This window comes from Silurus aristotelis (assembly GCF_946808225.1).
Source record: "Silurus aristotelis genome assembly, chromosome: 7".
In the NCBI taxonomy this organism is placed as follows: Eukaryota; Metazoa; Chordata; class Actinopteri; order Siluriformes; family Siluridae; genus Silurus; species Silurus aristotelis.
Window position 1 is genome coordinate 976,135 of NC_139580.1, and position 12,747 is coordinate 988,881.

General features: G+C 44.9%; 2 protein-coding genes across 2 annotated transcripts in view; both read right to left on the reverse strand.

Moving 5' to 3' along the window:
* glmp (glycosylated lysosomal membrane protein) overlaps positions 1-3,823 on the reverse strand; it is a 5,205-nt gene extending 1,382 nt beyond the window's left edge. Inside the window, exons 1-6 of the mRNA XM_083547611.1 lie at positions 3,519-3,823; positions 2,361-2,633; positions 1,667-1,837; positions 853-1,071; positions 486-748; positions 1-327 (exon numbers count right to left, since the gene is read on the reverse strand). The exon at positions 1-327 is cut by the window's left edge and continues 1,382 nt beyond it. Of these exons, the coding sequence (XP_083403737.1) occupies positions 147-327; positions 486-748; positions 853-1,071; positions 1,667-1,837; positions 2,361-2,633; positions 3,519-3,620 (1,209 nt within the window). The 5' untranslated portion in view covers positions 3,621-3,823 and the 3' untranslated portion in view covers positions 1-146. The remainder of the gene's footprint in view (positions 328-485; positions 749-852; positions 1,072-1,666; positions 1,838-2,360; positions 2,634-3,518) is intronic.
* Positions 1-12,747, reverse strand: part of LOC310729324 (uncharacterized protein) — a gene marked incomplete at its 3' end in the record, with an annotated part of 114,896 nt that overhangs the window by 91,254 nt on the left and 10,895 nt on the right. The window lies entirely within an intron of this gene.

A 12,747-nucleotide genomic window follows, 5' to 3' on the forward strand; every position in this document is an offset into this window, starting at 1 on the left:
TTCAGAAAATAAATGTATGCAGGAGAAAAGCAGTATACTGTAGTTCAGTGGTCACTGTACTCGTTAGGGAGGAGCTTGCTGTAGGATTGACATGTGAAATGTTTTCCCATTGGTCAGTTTGTATGTACGTGGGCGTGGCTCGTGTCTCAGCCCTGGTTGATGGGTTCGTAATGGCCGAGCGCGTCCCGTTTCCTTTTCCATACGCAGATATAAACTCCGCCCGCCGCCAGGAGAATGAGGGGCGTGCCGAGACCGACGGCCATGATGGCGATCACCAGTGAAGAGAAGAAATCTGACGGAGGCGTCCCGATTCCCGCCAGCATGGTCCTGAGAGAACAGAAAAAAAAAGAAAGAAAAATAAGACAAAAATGATAATGCTTTAAATTGTGTTGCTATGGTTACGTCATAGAGAACAGGGTCTTCCTTCATATTGATAAACATGCAGCTGGATACATGATTGATTAGAAATCAGCGTGTGGACGGACCAGCTGAGGTACTGGGTGGAGTTAGGGGTGAGCTCAGAGGTCACGTTGAAGGAGATGTTGAGGCCGTGTGTGAAGTGATGCTGGTTGAAGTAGGCGGGGATAATGCGTGAGGGCGGAGCTTGGGGTAGGGTGACAGGTTCTGAATTGATGCAAGGTGCGGCGTCCTCGATGGCAGGAAGACTCTTCTGATACACTACAGGCTTCCACTGAAAGAATCCCACAGTGGAGGAGGAGTTATCATGAGGCCACACCCACTCCGACACCTGAGAGAGAGAGAGAGAGAGAGAGAGAAAGAGAGAGAAAGAGACTGAAAATTATAAATAAACACAATATAATATTTAAAAGAATTTTAGGTCCATTGCTCCACCTGGAAGATAGAGGGCGTGTATTCATCGTCGATGGACCTGTGAACGTCGACTTGTGTCAGAAGCCCCGCCTCATTCACTGTCTGGAGTTCCAGGGTGAAATGCGATTGGTTGGTTCGTGGCATCACACCTTTCAACAACACACGCAGCTGGGAGGAGTTAGCGTGGTGGAGGAGACTAGGCCACGCCTCCTCTCGGCCTGAACAATCATACGCTGAAAACTGGGAATAAAATACATTAAAAATTATTATTTAATTATTTTATTATCAAAGCTTTATATTTTTATGTAAGGAATAAAATAATGAGGCATAACAATATTGTATTCGTTCCTTTTGCTGCTAAAACAGTCGTCATCACAATGTTAGAATGTTATACCTGATCACGCTTCCTCACACCACCACCAACTTACACCACAGCAACCTACACAATCACCTACGACAGAATTACTGAAGAACTTTTCTCTGTATACTTTTTCTCCATCATCACTCACTCAAGATTTATTTATAGAGCGCCTTACAGCAGCCAAAAGGAGCACACGGCGCTTTCCAATAAGAACAACGAAAGACAACAAAATATAACTACACAATAAAATAGCTTTAAAGATAAATAGCTCCATTAGAATGTACATGTAACGCAGTGAACCTTCAGTGAGAGGAGTTAGATCCTGTTCTCACTTATTATAGCAGCTATAAACACACATTCCCTCAACAAACTCTCTTCAGTCTCAGTCTTGATGTAGACAGTGTGACTGAATACTGTGGAGAGTAATAAAGACCTGGATGTTATTTATCTTCATGTGTGTGTGTGTGTCCTTACGTGCAGACACAGGGAGGCGTTGCTGCTGAAGCTGGCGTGTCTCCCACAGAGCTGTGCAGTGTGGTGTGTGTAATCCACCGTCTTGTTCACGTCGTCCCACTCAAACTCATGGAGTCTGTATGGAGACAACACACTCTGCCTCGTGCTGTTCGACTCGTCATACTCCCATAACTAACACACACAACAGAGACAAAAAACAACAACAACGTTTTTAACATAAGTACAGTGTTTGAGAAACACACACACACACACACACACACACACACACACACACACACACACACACACACACACACACACTAACTCACTCCCTGGACCAGTTGATTAGCAGCGTTCCTAGCTTTAGGGTTCTAGAGAATTTCCTGGTCCAGGTTTGTAGGTCACCTTCCAATCAATCGTGGGTTTAAGGTTCAAGCACAAGAAGGTCTTTGAGCTCTTTACAGTTTTAATGTCCTGGAACGTTTCCTAGTTTTAAATGATCAGATGGGGATTTCCAGAACATCCGTTTTTAGAATCTAAGAAACGTTTAGAACGTGAGTGTACAGTGATGTAGACGCCTGAGAAGATACATATTCTACAACACTTATGTGCTCCTCCTTCTGCACCTGATCTCTTCACCACCTCATACTTCATAATTACAGTGGCTCTGATTAGAACGTGACAATGAGGTGTTTAGAGGAACAGGGAGACTCACGTTGGTGAAGACGAGGGCACCTCGGTGCTGCACACTGCTCTCCGGTTCCACCTTCACGCTGCCTGTAGGATCTGTGCTGAGAAACTTGGTCCAGTTCACGTGCACCTCGGACTCGGACGAGTTTGTGTGGATCAGTAACAGGGCCGGAGCTCCACCGCTGCAGAACAGGAAGTGCAGTGTGTCGTTGTGGCTGAGGGCCCGTGTGTGGAGCATCGAGACCCCAGGGGGCGCCACTGAGGGTGGGGTTAACCCAGGGTTCATCTCCAGTGACACCTGAACACGTGAAGATATTGTGAGTGGAATCTCAATCAAATTCCTTCATATATCTCCTACTTTACTTGATTTAATTCATGTTTATATTATTAATTTATTGTTAGCATTAGCAGCTTCTTCACATCACATCACCAACAGCATTGTGGACGACCCCTCACACACACACACACACACACACACACACACACACACACACACACACACACACACACACACACACACACACACACACACACCGTGACTGATTCTGAGCTCGTACAGGACTGTGTGAGGTTCTAAGATCAAGTCCATGTAGCAGGACTCGTGTAAAAGCGTCACCTGGTGTCTGATGGAGAGACGCTGAGTGAATGTGTTTAGGGTTTAGAACAGGTCAGGCCATGATGTCTGGTCAGTATAAAGGAAGTGAAGAGGGGAAGTGAAGAGATAAATGTGGGAGGTGTTTTATAAACCACAACTGAAACACGAGTGACAATTTCACATAGGGTTTAAACTGATTCCAAGTTCAGCTCTGCTGCCCTCTAGTGTCCGCCCGGAGAACTGCTGTGATTTCCTCATTCTGATCAAATATTTAAAATAATGCAAATATTGATTTTTTTTTTTAACTGAAAAATTACAAACTGTATAATTTATATAAATGCTTTATTTTCTTAAAATATTTTAATCCTCTGCATGTTTCTGAACTACTCAATTATTAGTATACTAACTCTAAATATTATAATTTTTTTTATAGATTTTATATAAAAGTCCTCAGGAAACTAGAGGGGGAAATATCAGGGTGAAATACACGAGAAATGTTTATACTACATAAAAAATTCATGAATAAACAGCAAAATGACAATAAAAAATGATTTTATATATATATATATTTAATATAAATATCTTTACCTTTCTTCTGAAAGTGTCTCCATTCCACACGAATCCATTCACACAACAGAGAAAATGAAATAGTGTGAAATAAATCAAATACTCAGGTTTATTCGAGTTCATGGTGTAAACACTACACACTGATCACGCGGAAGTGAAACACTGCTGCTATGGAGGAGTCGCGCGGTCACGTGATCGCGGTCAGCTGACTCGCAGTCACATGGCGGACCGGAAGTGTCGGAAGCGAACATTTAGCTTTTAAAGTGTCTGTAAAAGTCAAAATGTAATGAGTCCTGAACCCCTGCAGACCCTTTCTCCAGTATAACAGAGTCTTTTTCTCAAACATCTATAAATAAAGGCGAATTAGTAAAAAATATACAAAATAAACTCCTTTGATTGGCTGTTAGTGACTACTGAACATCCAATCAGATTCAGTCAGAGTCAGCCAATCAGAATTGTCCCCTAATGAGGAGTGGGTTTATGTGTTTAAGTCCATGTCCATACTAGTGATGGGAGAATCGGATCATTTTAGTGACTCGGTTCATTGAATCTCGTTCAGCAAAATGAACAAATCTTTTTCATTTAGTTCTTTTCATTGCTTTGATCATAAATAAAATAAAATGTTGATTATTAATAATCAGATCTCCAACACGTCCACATACACCACCTTAAACTACAGCTCCAATAATCAACATACAACGAAGGAGCGATTCTGATAAACAGAACGAGTCACTTCACCTCTCATATCTTCTGCTTTGTGTCTTTAGTTCTTTTGTCACGTGACTCCCATCATTATTACAACACTAATGTCAAGATTCTTCAGATAATTCAGATTATATAACACATCAGTGATGTATATAAAGTGTGAGTGTGTATGGTAGTGTAAATAACACTATTGTGACTCAGGTATGATAAAGAGTTACTTTAGAATTTTGTAGAATAGATAATGAATTCGCTTTTTTTTGTTAAATGAATGAAAATGAAAGTCTGGACGTCGACATCCAGAAATCATGGGCGTGTATCCCGGGGGGGACGGGGGTACATGTCCCCCCCCATCCGAGGGTTGTCCCCCCAAAAAAAGATTATTTTAAAAAATCGCACCCTCTATTATATGTATTCTGAATTATATGAAAAATGTATGTTTACCTAAATAATTGTGCATTTAGAAACAGTTAAACCCCCTTCCCCCCTCCATCACCCCCCCCCCTTCCTCACAGTGGTTTAACCCACTGCCTGCTTTCCCAGTTCATCTCACCTTCTCTACACACACACGAGTCAGGTGTGCGTTCATCTCACCTTCTCTACACACACACGAGTCAGGTGTGCGTTCATCTCACCTACTCTACACTCACGAGTCAGGTGTGCGTTCATCTCATCTACTCTACACACACGAGTCAGGTGTGCGTTCATCTCACCTTCTCTACACACACGAGTCAGGTGTGCGTTCATCTCACCTTCTCTACACTCACGAGTCAGGTGTGCGTTCATCTCATCTACTCTACACACACGAGTCAGGTGTGCGTTCATCTCACCTACTCTACACACACGAGTCAGGTGTGTGTTCATCTCACCTTCTCTACACACACACGAGTCAGGTGTGCGTTCATCTCACCTTCTCTACACACACACGAGTCAGGTGTGCGTTCATCTCACCTTCTCTACACTCACGAGTCAGGTGTGCGTTCATCTCATCTACTCTACACACACGAGTCAGGTGTGCGTTCATCTCACCTACTCTACACACACACGAGTCAGGTGTGCGTTCATCTCACCTACTCTACACACACGAGTCAGGTGTGTGTTCATCTCACCTTCTCTACACACACACGAGTCAGGTGTGCGTTCATCTCACCTTCTCTACACACACACGAGTCAGGTGTGCGTTCATCTCACCTTCTCTACACTCACGAGTCAGGTGTGCGTTCATCTCATCTACTCTACACACACGAGTCAGGTGTGCGTTCATCTCACCTACTCTACACACACGAGTCAGGTGTGTGTTCATCTCACCTACTCTACACACACACGAGTCAGGTGTGCGTTCATCTCACCTACTCTACACACTCGAGTCAGGTGTGCGTTCATCTCACCTACTCTACACACACACGAGTCAGGTGTGCGTTCATCTCACCTACTCTACACACACGAGTCAGGTGTGCGTTCATCTCACCTACTCTACACACACGAGTCAGGTGTGCGTTCATTTCACCTACTCTACACACACGAGTCAGGTGTGCGTTCATCTCACCTTCTCTACACTCACGAGTCAGGTGTGCGTTCATCTCACCTACTCTACACACACACACACGAGTCAGGTGTGTGTTCATCTCACCTACTCCACACACACGAGTCAGGTGTGCGTTCATCTCACCTTCTCTACACTCACGAGTCAGGTGTGTGTTCATCTTACCTACTCCACACACACGAGTCAGGTGTGCGTTCATCTCACCTTCTCTACACTCACGAGTCAGGTGTGCGTTCATCTCACCTTCTCTACACTCACGAGTCAGGTGTGCGTTCATCTCACCTACTCTACACACACACACACGAGTCAGGTGTGCGTTCATCTCACCTTCTCTACACACTCGAGTCAGGTGTGCGTTCATCTCACCTACTCTACACACACGAGTCAGGTGTGCGTTCATCTCACCTTCTCTACACACTCGAGTCAGGTGTGCGTTCATCTTACCTACTCTACACTCACGAGTCAGGTGTGCGTTCATCTCATCTTCTCTACACACACGAGTCTGGTGTGTGTTCATCTCACCTACTCTACACACACGAGTCAGGTGTGTGTTCATCTCATCTACTCTACACACACGAGTCAGGTGTGCGTTCATCTTACCTACTCTACACACACGAGTCAGGTGTGCGTTCATCTCACCTACTCTACACACACGAGTCAGGTGTGCGTTCATCTTACCTACTCTACACTCACGAGTCAGGTGTGCGTTCATCTCATCTTCTCTACACACACGAGTCAGGTGTGCGTTCATCTCATCTACTCTACACACACGAGTCAGGTGTGCGTTCATCTCACCTTCTCTACACACACGAGTCAGGTGTGCGTTCATCTCATCTACTCTACACACACGAGTCAGGTGTGCGTTCATCTCACCTACTCTACACACACGAGTCAGGTGTGCGTTCATCTCACCTACTCTACACACACACACACGAGTCAGGTGTGCGTTCATCTCACCTTCTCTACACTCACGAGTCAGGTGTGCGTTCATCTCATCTACTCTACACTCACGAGTCAGGTGTGCGTTCATCTCATCTACTCTACACACACGAGTCAGGTGTGCGTTCATCTCACCTACTCTACACACACACGAGTCAGGTGTGCGTTCATCTCACCTACTCTACACACACGAGTCAGGTGTGTGTTCATCTCACCTTCTCTACACACACACGAGTCAGGTGTGCGTTCATCTCACCTTCTCTACACACACACGAGTCAGGTGTGCGTTCATCTCACCTTCTCTACACTCACGAGTCAGGTGTGCGTTCATCTCATCTACTCTACACACACGAGTCAGGTGTGCGTTCATCTCACCTACTCTACACACACGAGTCAGGTGTGAGTTCATCTCACCTACTCTACACACACACGAGTCAGGTGTGCGTTCATCTCACCTACTCTACACACTCGAGTCAGGTGTGCGTTCATCTCACCTACTCTACACACACACGAGTCAGGTGTGCGTTCATCTCACCTACTCTACACACACGAGTCAGGTGTGCGTTCATCTCACCTACTCTACACACACGAGTCAGGTGTGCGTTCATTTCACCTACTTTACACACACGAGTCAGGTGTGCGTTCATCTCACCTTCTCTACACTCACGAGTCAGGTGTGCGTTCATCTCATCTTCTCTACACACACGAGTCAGGTGTGCGTTCATCTCACCTTCTCTACACTCACGAGTCAGGTGTGCGTTCATCTCACCTACTCTACACACACACACACGAGTCAGGTGTGTGTTCATCTCACCTACTCCACACACACGAGTCAGGTGTGCGTTCATCTCACCTTCTCTACACTCACGAGTCAGGTGTGTGTTCATCTTACCTACTCTACACACACGAGTCAGGTGTGCGTTCATCTCACCTTCTCTACACTCACGAGTCAGGTGTGCGTTCATCTCACCTTCTCTACACTCACGAGTCAGGTGTGCGTTCATCTCACCTACTCTACACACACACACACGAGTCAGGTGTGCGTTCATCTCACCTTCTCTACACACTCGAGTCAGGTGTGCGTTCATCTCACCTACTCTACACACACGAGTCAGGTGTGCGTTCATCTCACCTTCTCTACACACTCGAGTCAGGTGTGCGTTCATCTCATCTACTCTACACACACGAGTCAGGTGTGCGTTCATCTCACCTTCTCTACACACACGAGTCAGGTGTGCGTTCATCTCATCTACTCTACACACACTCGAGTCAGGTGTGCGTTCATCTCACCTACTCTACACACACACGAGTCAGGTGTGCGTTCATCTCACCTACTCTACACACACGAGTCAGGTGTGCGTTCATCTCACCTACTCTACACACACGAGTCAGGTGTGCGTTCATCTCACCTACTTTACACACACGAGTCAGGTGTGCGTTCATTTCACCTACTCTACACACACGAGTCAGGTGTGCGTTCATCTCACCTACTCTACACACACACGAGTCAGGTGTGCGTTCATCTCACCTACTCTACACACACGAGTCAGGTGTGCGTTCATCTCACCTACTTTACACACACGAGTCAGGTGTGCGTTCATTTCACCTACTCTACACACTCGAGTCAGGTGTGCGTTCATCTCACCTACTCTACACACACGAGTCAGGTGTGCGTTCATCTCATCTTCTCTACACACACGAGTCAGGTGTGCGTTCATCTCACCTTCTCTACACTCACGAGTCAGGTGTGCGTTCATCTCACCTACTCTACACACACACACACGAGTCAGGTGTGTGTTCATCTCACCTACTCCACACACACGAGTCAGGTGTGCGTTCATCTCACCTTCTCTACACTCACGAGTCAGGTGTGTGTTCATCTTACCTACTCTACACACACGAGTCAGGTGTGTGTTCATCTCATCTTCTCTACACACACGAGTCTGGTGTGTGTTCATCTCACCTACTCTACACACACGAGTCAGGTGTGTGTTCATCTCATCTACTCTACACACACGAGTCAGGTGTGCGTTCATCTCACCTTCTCTACACACACGAGTCAGGTGTGCGTTCATCTTACCTACTCTACACACACGAGTCAGGTGTGCGTTCATCTCACCTTCTCTACACACACGAGTCAGGTGTGTGTTCATCTTACCTACTCTACACACACGAGTCAGGTGTGCGTTCATCTCACCTTCTCTACACACACGAGTCAGGTGTGCGTTCATCTCATCTACTCTACACACACGAGTCAGGTGTGCGTTCATCTCACCTTCTCTACACACACGAGTCAGGTGTGCGTTCATCTCATCTACTCTACACACACGAGTCAGGTGTGCGTTCATCTCACCTACTCTACACACACGAGTCAGGTGTGCGTTCATCTCACCTACTCTACACACACGAGTCAGGTGTGTGTTCATCTCACCTACTCTACACACACACGAGTCAGGTGTGCGTTCATCTCACCTACTCTACACACTCGAGTCAGGTGTGCGTTCATCTCACCTACTCTACACACACGAGTCAGGTGTGCGTTCATTTCACCTACTTTACACACACGAGTCAGGTGTGCGTTCATTTCACCTACTCTACACACACGAGTCAGGTGTGTGTTCATCTCACCTACTCTACACACACGAGTCAGGTGTGCGTTCATTTCACCTACTTTACACACACGAGTCAGGTGTGCGTTCATCTCACCTTCTCTACACACACGAGTCAGGTGTGCGTTCATCTCACCTACTCTACACACACGAGTCAGGTGTGTGTTCATTTCACCTACTCTACACACACGAGTCAGGTGTGCGTTCATCTCACCTCCTCTACACACACGAGTCAGGTGTGTGTTCATCTCACCTACTCTACACACATGAGTCAGGTGTGCGTTCATCTTACCTACTCTACACACACGAGTCAGGTGTGCGTTCATCTCACCTTCTCTACACACACGAGTCAGGTGTGCGTGCATCTCACCTACTCCACACACACGAGTCAGGTGTGCGTTCATCTCACCTACTCTACACACACACGAGTCAGGTGTGCGTTCATCTCACCTTCTCTACACACACGAGTCAGGTGTGCGTGCATCTCACCTACTCTACACACACGAGTCAGGTGTGCGTTCATCTCACCTTCTCTACACACACGAGTCAGGTGTGCGTTCATCTCACCTACTCTACACACACGAGTCAGGTGTGCGTTCATCTCACCTACTTTACACACACGAGTCAGGTGTGCGTTCATCTCACCTACTCTACACACACACGAGTCAGGTGTGCGTTCATCTCACCTACTCTACACACACGAGTCAGGTGTGTGTTCATCTTACCTACTCTACACACACGAGTCAGGTGTGTGTTCATCTCATCTACTCTACACACACGAGTCAGGTGTGCGTTCATCTCACCTACTCTACACACACGAGTCAGGTGTGCGTTCATCTCACCTACTCTACACACACACACGAGTCAGGTGTGCGTTCATCTCACCTACTTTACACACACACGAGTCAGGTGTGCGTTCATCTCACCTACTCTACACACACGAGTCAGGTGTGTGTTCATCTTACCTACTCTACACACACGAGTCAGGTGTGCGTTCATCTCACCTACTTTACACACACACGAGTCAGGTGTGCGTTCATCTCACCTACTCTACACACACGAGTCAGGTGTGTGTTCATCTCACCTACTCTACACACACGAGTCAGGTGTGCGTTCATCTCACCTACTCTACACACACGAGTCAGGTGTGTGTTCATCTCACCTACTCTACACACACGAGTCAGGTGTGTGTTCATCTCATCTACTCTACACACACGAGTCAGGTGTGTGTTCATCTCATCTACTCTACACACACGAGTCAGGTGTGCGTTCATCTCACCTACTCTACACACACGAGTCAGGTGTGCGTTCATCTCACCTACTTTACACACACGAGTCAGGTGTGCGTTCATCTCATCTACTCTACACACACACGAGTCAGGTGTGCGTTCATCTCACCTACTCTACACACACGAGTCAGGTGTGCGTTCATCTCACCTTCTCTACACACACGAGTCAGGTGTGTGTTCATCTTACCTACTCTACACACACGAGTCAGGTGTGCGTTCATCTCACCTTCTCTACACACACGAGTCAGGTGTGCGTTCATCTCACCTTCTCTACACACACGAGTCAGGTGTGCGTTCATCTCACCTACTCTACACACACGAGTCAGGTGTGCGTTCATCTCACCTTCTCTACACACACGAGTCAGGTGTGCGTTCATCTCACCTACTCTACACACACGAGTCAGGTGTGTGTTCATCTCACCTACTCTACACACACGAGTCAGGTGTGTTAAAATATGACTTATGTAGTGAACGTTAGCTTGTGTACAGTAGCTTGTAGCATAGTGCACTGACACTAACACACCAAAGCCGTTTCACATGCAGTGTTTTATTTGGGATGAATTGGTATAATGTTAATTTAACATTAACACACAATTAGTATATTGTTTATCTGTGTATTTACTAAATGAGCACTGTGTTACGTCCGAACTGACCACACTGTATTTTTATAATCAATTTCTATCCTGTTCTTAAGTGTCTAAATTAATTTTAAATAACATTTTAAACCTTTTTTTTAATTCCTTGTTTTTATTGTTGTGATTTTTTTTTTTATGATAGTTTTACTTTATTTATGTAAAGCAGTTTGAATTATTATTGTAATTGTCTCCATGCTACAATAATAATGATAGAAACAAAGTGTTTCACTGTGGGGACACGGTGTCTTTATACTGGATGTATAATTTGACTGTATTATTTGTGTCCCCCTTCAAAAATTGCTCATGAGAAATTTTATATTTATTCCCCCCCCCCACCCCCCACCCCTACTGTTAAATGAAATTCACGCCCATGACAGGAATGTTTCTAATGTATCCAGATTAGTGTAGATGTAGCGTCAGTTGTCTTCATGCCGGGACAGCGTACACGAAAAACACATACAGAGACCAAAAACTGATTATAATTCATTTAAATAAATTATTAAGAGTATTTTTTTTATTTACTTTTTTGTGCCAATCAGAGACGGACCATTAGAATTACAGTCTATCAAAAAAAGAATGTTCCTGCATTTATATTTGAAATATTTAATAATAATAATAATAATAATAATAATAATAATAATAATAATAATAATAATAAGAAGAAGAATAAATGGATAATTCCTAGAGTTTGTGTTGCAGATAAAATACTAAAAGTGTTTATTATCATTACACATTACAAACAACATTATTTTTGTTATTATTTATGATTATTAAAAGATGAAGGCAGACGTCTTCCTGAACATGAATCTCAGTGGTCTGGAGTTTAAGAAAAATGTTGTTGATGAGGAGATGTGCAGCAAGCTGTCAAGGTGATATGAACCAAATTTTGTAAAGACTGGGTCGAGGAGAAGGAGAAGGAGAAGGAGAAGCACACATTGCAGTTAGATGTAAGCAGTGTTTGTAACTTCTGACCAGTAGATGGCGCCTACCAAACGCTAAACAAACATTATAAGTGAAAACCACACCTAATCTATAGATCCTACAGGAATAACTCCCCACTATAGTTCGACAGGGTCGTGTTAGCAGTAGACAATCAGAAGGTCTGATCTCCTGATGTTTCCAAAACCCACAGTCACGTCCATGTCCTGTCTGGTGAAGCAGAGAAAAAACTGATTTCAGCAGTTTTTCTTATATCTTCTGTTTCTGCACCAGGCATCTGAACACAAAGGGCTTCATGGCTACTCTTTATTCCTCAGAACCACAGCTGGATTGCTCTTTTTTCTCTCAACATCCATACATTTTCTCCTGAGTTCAGTTCTGTAAAGTGTTTAGATTACTGTCTCTGCTTCTTCTTTCTGCTCTTTCAGGGGTAAGTAGTGACATGGAGGTCAGCAGTGTTGATTTCAGCTGATGCCTGATTGTCACTTTAATAATGTGATAGAACCACAGTGGGGTCCTAAAGACGATGAGACCACTGGGAAATCTGATTCTTTAGTTTGATTGTTTTAAACAGAATATTTTGAATTCTGAACC